We start from the raw sequence: 11,181 nt of genomic DNA, 5'->3' as shown, positions 1-11,181 counted from the left end.
GCGAGAACTACTGGCCAAAATGTCAAAGCGTGCCTTTTTATATCGATCAAGGTGCTAGAAAGGTATTTGCACACACACATTCCTAAATACTATTTCTTAAGGCAAAAAAATTTATAAAAAATGTATCATAAGTTGTTGGAAAGAAATTCGTCAACTGCAAAAAAAACACTTGAGTACTAATTGTGCTCGCATTTCGAGTACCCAAAACGGCCTTCAGTGCAGATCAAACTTGAATCGGTTCGATTTTTTTTTTTTTATCTACTTTAAGTCGTTTGGGCAATTGAAAAGTAATCGATACGCTGTGATATGCTTTTAATATTTTTATCCGTACATACTTAAGTATATTTTTGTTTGCCTTTTTTTTGTGGGTGTTGTCAAACTTCTTTTCAAGCCATTGGAAATACATAGCAGCTTATGTGCTTGTGTCAACACGTGCTTACCAATACACGGGTGTGTTCTCAGTTAAGCCAATGAAAATGCCTACAAAAATCATTGTTGTAATTGTTAGGTACACAACTTGTTTTTGTTTCTTTTTTATCTTTCTTTTTATGGCAGCAAGCATGCTAAGTAGAAGCCCTTCTAACAAACTCTGCTGCAGAAGTCATGAACTTGTATCAATCATTCATTACATACTAGACGTTGAAAGTGTTGTAACTGGTTACGCATGCGCAGCCACCTTGAACTCTTCAAACGTGACCAACCTTCTCTATAATGGTACATATAATGCAGTCAAAAGTGCGTTTTGAATAGAGAATGCATTAGTTAAAAAAAATACATTGTAATACGGGTATAGGGACGAACGTAGGGGGGATTTGGGTTGGTGGCTGACTTGCAAATGTAGAGCAGGTAAAATACATAAATCTTTCTTAATTACTATATATTTACCAAAACATACATATATGTAATAGTGAGACAAAAATGTGTATTCAGTTAAGATTACAAAAACATAGACTAACATGCAGGTAGTTTTTGAAGAGCGTTGCCACCTGTTTAAAAAGTAAAATTCAATTTAATAGGAGGTATAATAGGAAGTAGTACAATATAACTGACAGACAAAGAAGGATTGTTATAGTTTTGAAGAGAGTTGCCACCTATTTAAATAGTCTACATATTTTAGTGTACTTTTTAGTTAAATGGTATCAAATTAGTAAAATTATTTAGTTAAATTAAATAATACAATGCCGGTTTCAAACGAAAGAGGTTTGAGAAAGCTTTATTTCTATAATATTTTTAAAGTGGGCTGCCACCTATTTAAAGAGTCAAATTTAGTTAAAACACTGGTTTAAATAAAATAATGCAATTTTTGTATTAAATGAAGGGAGTTAAAGAAAATTTAATTTCGAAAATATTTTCAAAAAGGATGCCCATCTCATTGAAACATTAAATTTTATTTGTGAGTTAGATGAAATATTTTTTCTAAATTGGCGCATTTTACGTGTTAATACCATTTTTTTTTTTTAAAGCGGGTTGCCACATTTCTAAGTTTTAAATAGTTTTCGTTTTGTTTTAGTTATATCAAATATAATATAAAATAGGTATTGTTATGAGAGAACAAGTTTTTGTATATACTTTTATTCCAAATTTAGCTAATTAGAGTTCCCACCTATAAAGATAATTAAAAAAATTAATATGTTTGTATATATAGAGACTAACTGCACAATTAATTTAAAAGAATACAAGCGATTTCAATCCGTTAACATGGCAGTAATACGTATCAAAAGAATTCCGTAATTTTGTCAGTGAAGCTGTCACCAGAACTGAGCCAAATCTATGTTGCACCAAATTTTTATTGAGACTAGACCTATCCAATTCGCAGAGTCCAAAGATTATTATTCATTTTAGGAATAGATCACTGCGACCTTAGATCTATTGTGCCCCCATTCCATCATTTATAGTGTGTATATTGATCCAGCAGAAGAAGATTAATCCAGTAGCGGCCCTGTGGCTGAGTAGTAAGAGATGCGTACTCCACCACCTCAAAGAGCCTGGATTTCATCCCCTCTGCTGTCAGTCACAATGCTCCGAGAGTATTTATGCAATGCAGAATGCTTGTAACAAAATCCATTTGGCGTTAGGGGTGTGGCGCACAGTGTTTTGTTTTTGGAAAAATCTGATTAAATCAAATATCTCGACAACGAGAAGAAATGGGAATTTAAATCTCACGGCATGCTGTACTTGCCTCAAGGAATCTATTTCCATGGCTACAAGAACCGAAAACGCACTTTTGATTTTTTAACCGTTCTAAGCAGTTTTTGCATAAAAAAAAAAACAAAAAAATCAAAAATGTTTCCGTTTGAATGACATTTTAAAGGTCTGATTGTACGAAAAATTATCTTCACCTCGAAACCGCCCTTCATTAATAAAATTTTGGATTTTTTTTTTTGTTTTTTACCTAAAAATACTATACGATGAATTTTGAAAAAAATTTAATGCATTTTTTCGGTTTTGATAACCATAGAAATGAATTCCTTGGCACCAGAGCACTAAAAATTTGTGTGTAAAACTATTTAAAAGTACATTGCAGACTGGTTTCAAGCCAAAAAAAAATTAAACATTTAAAACCTTCTATCTTTAAATGTCAAGGTAATTCTTCGATCCAACAAGACAAGTTTGCCTGAATTTTTCATCTCAAAAACTTTAAAATACCGTTACATTTATTTTGCTGCCTCTTCTCGTTCTAGGGATACTTGATTTTGTCTATTTTTTTTCAAAAATAGAACACTGTGCCGCGTAAAATTGTAGGTCCCTCCATTTGTGTAACAACTAGAAGACGCCCCCCAAAACTTGTAGTATAAGCTCTGCCAAACTTATTATTATTTTGAATCCACTATCCGAGAGAAATGACCAGTAAAATCCACATCGCCCGTGTGAGTAAAGTCCAAGTTTAGTTAAGTGGTAGGTCACCCGAAATATTCTGAAAGAACTCCTTTGATAATACTTAAGTTATTCTCGGAAAAGTTCAGGCGTTGCTTAGACTATTTTGTGAAATATGCTTTAGACCTGGAAGAAATGATTAATCGATTAATTAATTAGTCAACTAGTCGATTAGCAAGAGGGCATTGTCCCAGTAGCGGTTTCTATGAGATTCGAACTCGTCTTTTGCCTTTTCCTACGGAAGGTTCCTGGCCAATGAAATGGATTGAGGCTGAAGTATAATATGAACAAAGATAGTCTGGTAGACCAAGCCTAGTTGCCAATAGGCGTATGAAAAGAACTGGCGAAAATATAATTTAATTGCAGCATAAACATATATTGTTGCCTGAAAAAAATCTTTAGTCAAAATAGGGCACTAAGTCGATTGGTTGAGAAAACAGAAGATTTATAAAAAATTGCACCAACATTGACTTAAGGCACTCAATAATTTTTTTTTTGTATTTTGATAACATTAAGAAAAAAATTCAAGCGATGTAAAGTTGTTTACTTCTTAATGTAATTTTCTTATTACTATTTAATTTACTTTAATATAATTTGTTTTTTTAATTTTCCTCGAAATTGGTTTTGATTAGCTTATTAGCAGCCTAGCAATTTGCTTGTGTTTACGTGCGCTACAATTTTTTTTTTAGAGATCTTATCACTACCTTCAGCCCAAAAAAAAGTGCCATAACGGCTGCATTACTTGCAGTTTCAGTGCGTGTTGGAGGTCAACAAAAAGTAAAAAACAAAAACATAAAAAATCCGTAACTATTAAACGAAGAAAAATATGTGAAAAATAAAAAAAAGAAGGCAAATACAAATTGAAATATTCCTTCATGCCGAGCTGCCTGCCTGCCTGCCTGCCTGCCAGCCGGTCTGTCTCATTGACGTGACTGCTACTGTTTGACTCTTTGGGTTGCTATTATCTTGAACTCTTTGGCCTTTCGGAGATATAACAATTTAATGCGTTTATTGTGATTTGCAAATGCTTGGTGCGTACATATATACGCACATATTTTCGCATTTTGCAATAACTGTTGCCATAAATCAATAAAGCGACATAATTTCAATGCAAATATTTTTGGTATAAAAAGTTGTATTGCATTCTGAGCAGTCATCAGTTGAATTTGTGAACTCACATAGCACAACACAGACCTTCCCAAAAAAAAAAATTTTAATCAAAATGTTCAAGTTGGTATGTAGATATGCAGGAGACATTGCGTTGTATTCAATAATATTTTAATATTTTACTCTGTTCCTTCACAGGTGGTGTTGTCTGCTTTCCTCGCTGTAGCTGCTGCTGCTCCAGGTTTCATCGCATCTCATCCAGTCGTCTATTCGGCGGCACCCGCTGCCACTGTTGCCGTACACGAACCCGTTCTCACCAAAGTTGGTTCGGTGGTGAAGAGCATCCCTACTGCCGTCTCCCATCAAAGCCAATCGGTTGTTCATAGCTCGGCACACTATGTGCAACCAATCGTTGCACCAGTCATCAAGACTAGCTATGTGGCTGCGGCACCAGTCGTGCATACATATTCAGCGCCCATTGTGAAGACCATCGCTGCACCTGTGGTACTCAAGGCGTGGTAAATTCGACGCGATTTGTGATATGAAATTTTGGATCAGTTGTTGGACATGATACTTTCCTTTTTTGTTCTTTTAATTTTGTTTTTGTTCGTTTATGTCAAAAGTACCTTCAATTTGTGATAATTAAAATGCTTGCTTAGAAAAAAAACAAGCCTCTAAAATATGTTTCCAAATTTTTTTATATTTTATTTAGTAGAGTTCTAGATAGCTATTCAAATTCATATTTAGGGATCGCTTACTTTTTATTTAACATCTAGGCCAAATCCGGAAGCCTAAGATGAATCTGAGAGTACGGAACAAAGTTTTTAAGGGATTCTACCCCTTCTTCGTCAACACAAATTCTACAGAAATTTTTATACGGAACTCCCAACTTGGCAGCTACGTTGCCAAGAGGTCAGCGTCCCATAAGTATTTCTTTCAGAGGCTTTACGCTCTGTTTGTCAAGGTCAGCAGACTTTATGTAATCTGTTGATAAAGATATGACCAGAGCAAACGCTATAATCTGCATTCGTCCTGTTATTGATCCTCACTTGGGTAAGTAGAAATTCCAGGGACGGGTGTATGCTTGGACACTCCTCCGCTTTCTTATTTTATTGTATAGTTTAGGAGTGTGGTCAGGCTAGGTTAAATTTCGTTGGAGGGTCGGAAGGAAGTACACCAAGGCCGTTACCTTATTCATTAAAACGTTGGTCCCTACACCAATGAGACCCTCCCGATAAGTTCTTTGCTACTGTAGCTGTTAAAATGGCTCTTAGTGCAGGCGATTCTAGGAGCTCTCAGAAATCCGTGAAAAATTGTGCAGACTGTTAAATAAAGCCAAGCATAAAGGGCGCTAGATGGTTTAAAATTTTTCTACGAAGGTATCTCCAAAACTCCCAGCTTCCGCGGGGTCAAATAAAGCATTATCAAAGGAAAGGCAATTTCCCTGCTTACCAGGTTTTTTTCGAAGACTTCTACCTTAGAATACAAGCAAGATGTCACGTCCCTCGGACTGGAGACAGGCAAGAAACATTGTCACCTAGCGGTCAGTAAGATAGATGCGAAGCTCAGGCCCCTGGGGTAAATAAGATCCATTCAGTCATGCTACAGCACGGCGCGCCGCGGCGGTAAGGAGCTACTGCTGAAACTAGTGGACATAATAAAGGGAAGTCTTGCGTTTGCCTATGTCGCACGGGTGTGGAGGAGAGCAGGAGTACTTTTTATACTCAATGTTAGTAAAAGAGATTATTCACCAGCAAAATCTTTCAGGCCAATAAGCTAAGCCTGTTTTGAAGGGAATGGAGAATAAAATAAATAGTCGTATTGCAAGTGCCATACTTTAATTGCTGAAATCGGTCCAGGCAAAATTGTAGTACAAATAAAAACTATAAAGTATTGCCCACAAGGGGATAAGTTCTATTTCCTTTTCTGTAGATCAAAGTTTTGGATGAACTCTTTCGGCATTCCTATGACAATGGAATCCACTGCCCAGTATATGGGTATGACTTAGCCATCATTATTTCGGATAAGCTCGAGAGCACACTCTGTGATGTAGTCCAAAGAGCTTTTCGAGTAACGAATGGATGGGTGGGGTCCAAATTGCGGCGCGACATAAACCCCACAAAAGCAGTCTTTATTTTATTATATTGTAAGGAACATAAATATGTATGGCGTCGAGACTAGTACTGTCAACGAAGTAATGTATCTCGGACCAAGCCTGCTCACCAAACTTGTATAAAAGCCGCATGCTTACAAGAGTACCTCCATAGTAGATGAGAACCCTAATGCTGTGCAAGCGTTTTCCAGGCAAAAAGTGAGCCCGTAGCCATCAATTTCTGTTGTGGTTGTTTACCCTGATAGTACAACCTACTATAACAACCTTGTGTCTCAAGAACTAGCTGCGATTAGGATATTACTAATTAAACTACAACGACTGGCATGTGTATGTGAACAGGATCACTGCGCACCTGTTCGACGAAAGCGCTGGAAACAATTCTCGAACTTGAGCCTATTCACATAACGATAGATTAGGCTACTAACGAACTCTACTAAATTTAGCAAGGGATATGGGAAAGGAAGGGTCATTTCCTTTAGGTATAAACAGAAATTAGAGACACATAGCCAAAAATCGTAGTTTCTGAACAACAAAGCAACCTGCAATAACTCCTTCCTTGAGGACTCATTCATTCAAATACTTTGCACTTTCTGCTCTAGAAAGAATTTAGGCAGGTATGTTCTGGCCTAGAACCAAGGAGTCCGCTCCTATGGGGAAATATCAGAGCATATTTCAGGCGGAAATCTACGTCGTTGATAAGCAGCAGCTAACACTCAAATCGGCCCAAGCCCTTCCTCAATGCTAGTTTCAATACTACTAAGCAAGAGCTCGGGAAAGGGAGTAACTGTTAGAGCGTCTAATTAGCCTACCAAAAAATAAAAAAAATTGTGTACTGTATCTTTATAAGTACACTTTAGACTGAGAAGACTTCTAGAGATATATGTCTTTTTTGACTTCGGACTATAGCACTTCCTTATCAACCACTTTACAACACATCAAATTGCAACACAAAACTCCAATGCTTAATATCACATCATACCAAATAGACAGCACATGACATCGCACAATGCGATATATTATCACATCACGTCACATCAGTATATCACATGATAAAAGAAGTTATCAAATCCCTTCATATCAACAATATCGCTCGAAATCACAAATTATGAAATCACATAAGCTGACATCACATCAGGTTTGTCTATCAATAAGACACCGTCATTAAAATAATTCATGTATCTTATTATAATTGACTACACGAAAACTTACATACATACATACGAGTATCTTCTACCAGTTATAACGTGAGGTAACTCTTTCGTTTGCTACTTGCAACGAAACAAAAAAAAAATCTCAAACCAAATGCCCACACAAATGCAACGCACTAACGAAAAGCCTGCTTGTGGCAGCACCTTGAAGATTGGGGCAACAACATGTCTTGCCATTGCGTACACGCACAACGCACAACGCACAACGCATGAACATGAACTTGAAATACTTCCTCTATGTTTGTATGTGCGTTTGTGTGCGTATGCAATTTCGGGTTTAGCTGCATAAAAAATGTACACAAAAAGTATGAAATTGGCGCGACAAAGCAAAAATAGAAAACAAAAACATAAACAACAAACACCAACAAAAAAAAGCCAATAGTTGCATCAACCGAAAGCTCTTTGAAAAATAATACCATAAAATATACAAATAAACAAATGCGAATGCGACTGCGTGGATTTTCACGGTCAAGCCTGATGTACTATTTGGCTGCAGACAGTCGGCGCGGCAGGCACGGCAGTTGAAACTGTTTTTATAGCCAAGTTAAATAAATTTAAACATGCCACTGGCAAAGAGCATTAAAGTTATTGTATGTACTTGTAGTTATGTAGCTATGTATGTAGCTATGCAAGTGCGCAAGCGTGTGCGTGATGCAATCGCAGCAAATTTAATGATTGCTTTTAACTTGTAGTATGGCTTTTGGAAAAATGCTTTTATGTAGCAGAATGTTTATAAGTTTTTTTATTTTTGAGTAGAGGCAGTGCAATTTTTATTTGTTGCCGCAGTATGTCAACAGCTTATCGTGGCGGACAAAAGCATACAAGCAATGCGGCCCACTATGCCACTAAACTTACATACCTGCATATGTACGAATGTATGTATATGCATTAGGGTGGTCCAAAAATGCATCTGGGGGAAAAAGTGAAGTCAGAATTTTAATATGATTGTTCTATATAGAAAAATTAGATCCCTGTTTTTTCCATTTTTTTTTATATCTATGGGACGAAAACATTTTTCGTTGAAATGGTATAGAATTCTTGAAATCAATATTTTTCGATTGGAAAAATCTGTTCTTCACTAGACTTTCAGCAATAAATAATACCCAATTATTTAGTTTATAATTTTTTAATACTAGCTATTTTTTATGGGAATTATAAAAAATAGTTGATATTAAAAAATGGTTTAATAAATAATTGGCTATTATTATTGAAAGTCTCCTGAAAAGAAAAAAATTCAGGAATTCTATACCTTTTCTATGACAACTTTTTTTTTGGAAAACTTTGAGCAACCTCTAAACATTTTTTTGATTTAAAAAAAAAAAAAAAGGTATAATTTTTGCGATATAGAAAAATATTAGGTGGGGAGAGCGTTAAAACTCCGACTTTACATTTTTTTTTAGCCCACCCTAATGCGCATCCAAATGTATTTACATATGTATGAATAGCAATGCCGGCATCGACGCGCGTAACGGTTTATAGCAAGTTTTCGAGTCTTGGACTGTGGAAAAATGAAAATGTCTGTGCTGCTATTTGAATTGTTTTTGTTATTGGTACAATTTAGTTTTCATATGGCACACATTTTTACAATAAAAGTCAGCCAACGCTACGCTGTAAGTAAGACCGGCCCACCGACCCACCGACCTGGCCTACCACTTTGCACTATTCGGTCATAATTTGCAGTCCAATGCTTTGCCACCAACCGAAAATGCGACCAGCCCGGCATTTTTCACTTCGGGTGTTATTTGTTGTTTAACGTTTTTTTCGTTAATTTTTTATTTATTTTTTAATTGCTTATTTTCATTGTGGATTTTCTTCTTCTGCATTTCTGTGTAGATTTAAAACTTTATTTTTATTCAAATGTCAGTGTCTGTTTTTTTTTTGGTGGAAATTTGCTGGTTTACTTGAACGGTATAAAAGAGCAGGCGTTGGTCAGCACCGATCAACAGTCACAACGGTAATTCACTGCAGAACAGACCACAGACTACAATTTGCCATCAAAAATAAAAAAAGTTGCACATTCAAAAGGATAAAGCAAAATGTTGAAGCTGGTGAGTAGACGTGACGCATAGACTTTTCAACGAAATCATATCCACAAGTATCCTTTTTAAACCAAAACATTTTCCTCTCTCTCTCTTGCAGGTTGCATTATCTACTTTACTCGCTGTGGCGGTTGCACGTCCTGGCTACCTTTCACACGCACCTTTGCTCTACTCAGCGCCAGCTACCGTCATCCATGAGCCTGTTTTGGCTAAAGTCGGCGCTATAGTAAAGAGCTATCCCACCGCTGTATCCCACCAGAGTTCGTCGGTTGTTCATAGCTCAGCCATTGCCGTGGAGCCAATTCTTGCACCGATTTTGAAGACTACTTACACAGCGCCGTTGTTGCATGCCGCTCCGATTTATAAGTCCATTGCTCTGCCATCTCTACACACTTCACATTCGGCTGGTTGGTGGTAAGGGGGTGGTTGGTTGTTGGAGTTTGACTGAAATTTAATTCATACACACATACAAACAAACGCATCCGCACAAAGTGGCAATTTGTAAGTGGAGCTATCGTTCTAGTACCTGCCAGTTGTTCATCGTTGGTTTTCATCTTCATAGATTTTGTAAATATTCTATGTGCACTGTTATATTTGTGTACAATTGAGTGCCCCTACTTTTTTGTAAATAAATGTTATAAGAAAATAACAAATTGAAGTTTAATTATCAAGCTGTTGTAAATAGCTTCTTTCAAGATCTGCCAATAGAATCTTCCGAAACAGAAATTTATGAAGATAACGCTGCATTTGATACAAAAAGAGCAGAAAAATGTTTAGCATGTTTAAGAGAAAAAAAATTAAATATATCACGAACTCGTCCCGCAATTGCTCTAAAAATAGTCCATACTAACATATGATGTAGTTAAAGAAAACGTTCTCTAAAAACTACGAACGAAACAACGAATTTAATCAGCGTTGTCCGAGTCATGACGTTGTTAGAGCCATGACGGTGTGCTTCAATCGATAATGCGGAATTCACACATTAACCGTCTTTATAGAGCTTGGTTTTATCCATAATCTCTACCGCCTTTTGGCTCCCACACTCAATGGCAACTGCACATCAATCTGACACAAACCAACTCTATCAGCATCTCAAAGTGAAATCACCACCACCTCGATCCCAGCACTAGGAGGTTGAATTCCGCGCCAAAGGGGGGGTTCTGGAAAAATATTTTTTTTTATTTTCACTTTTATTTCAACATATTTTGATTAAAAGAAGAACACTGTATTCTGTATTTCTGGATTAATGTACTCAAATGAATGTTCCATTTGATATCCATATTAAGTTCTTTTAGTTAAATTTTGCTGAATCGAAAATTAATGGCAACTAATATCCTAGGGGATAACACTTACTTTATAAGCAGAGCTTTCTTTTACTACCTATAAATAATAATATTGCATCTTAATTTTCTAAACAAAAAATTAAATTAATGGACGATGAAAAATAGGCGGCTACTTTATGAAAAAATGTTTCTAGATTGGGGAGATTTAGAAAACTTTCCAATTGATAATCATATTATGATATTTTGTTTTATTTGTAACTAATTTCGAATAGGTGGCAACATTATATGAACGTTATCGGTGATGCTAGCTATGCAAATAATCTTAGAATGCAAACATTAATGAAATACAAAATTTCGTTAAAATCATTAGGAGCATCTAAATGTTCGACTATTTACGCAGATTTTTCAGATTTTTTTTTATTATGCGGTTTTATAGCCCATTAAATTCTACTAACGGGTGATTTTTTTGAGGTTAGGATTTTCATGCATTAGTATTTGACAGATCACGTGGGATTTCAGACATGGTGTCAAAGAGAAAGATGCTCAGTATGCTTTGA

At 36.1% G+C, this 11,181-nt stretch overlaps 1 protein-coding gene across 1 annotated transcript; it reads left to right on the top strand.

Annotated features, from left to right (window-relative positions):
• The first annotated feature begins 4,038 nt into the window (after nucleotides 1–4,038).
• LOC108366140 (pupal cuticle protein G1A-like) lies at nucleotides 4,039–4,567 on the top strand. Its single transcript, XM_017620449.1, has 2 exons — nucleotides 4,039–4,108; nucleotides 4,180–4,567. Exons 1-2 carry the CDS (start codon nucleotides 4,097–4,099, stop codon nucleotides 4,501–4,503), a joined length of 336 nt encoding a protein of 111 aa, XP_017475938.1. The 5' UTR covers nucleotides 4,039–4,096; the 3' UTR covers nucleotides 4,504–4,567.
• Nucleotides 4,568–11,181: the final 6,614 nt, after the last annotated feature.

This window comes from Rhagoletis zephyria, unplaced genomic scaffold, assembly GCF_001687245.7.
Source record: "Rhagoletis zephyria isolate East Lansing unplaced genomic scaffold, Rhagoletis_zephyria_1.1 Rzeph_scaffold_02162, whole genome shotgun sequence".
Lineage (NCBI taxonomy): Eukaryota > Metazoa > Arthropoda > Insecta > Diptera > Tephritidae > Rhagoletis > Rhagoletis zephyria.
Note: the sequence above shows the minus strand (reverse complement) of the source record. Positions and strands in the feature narration are given on the sequence as shown.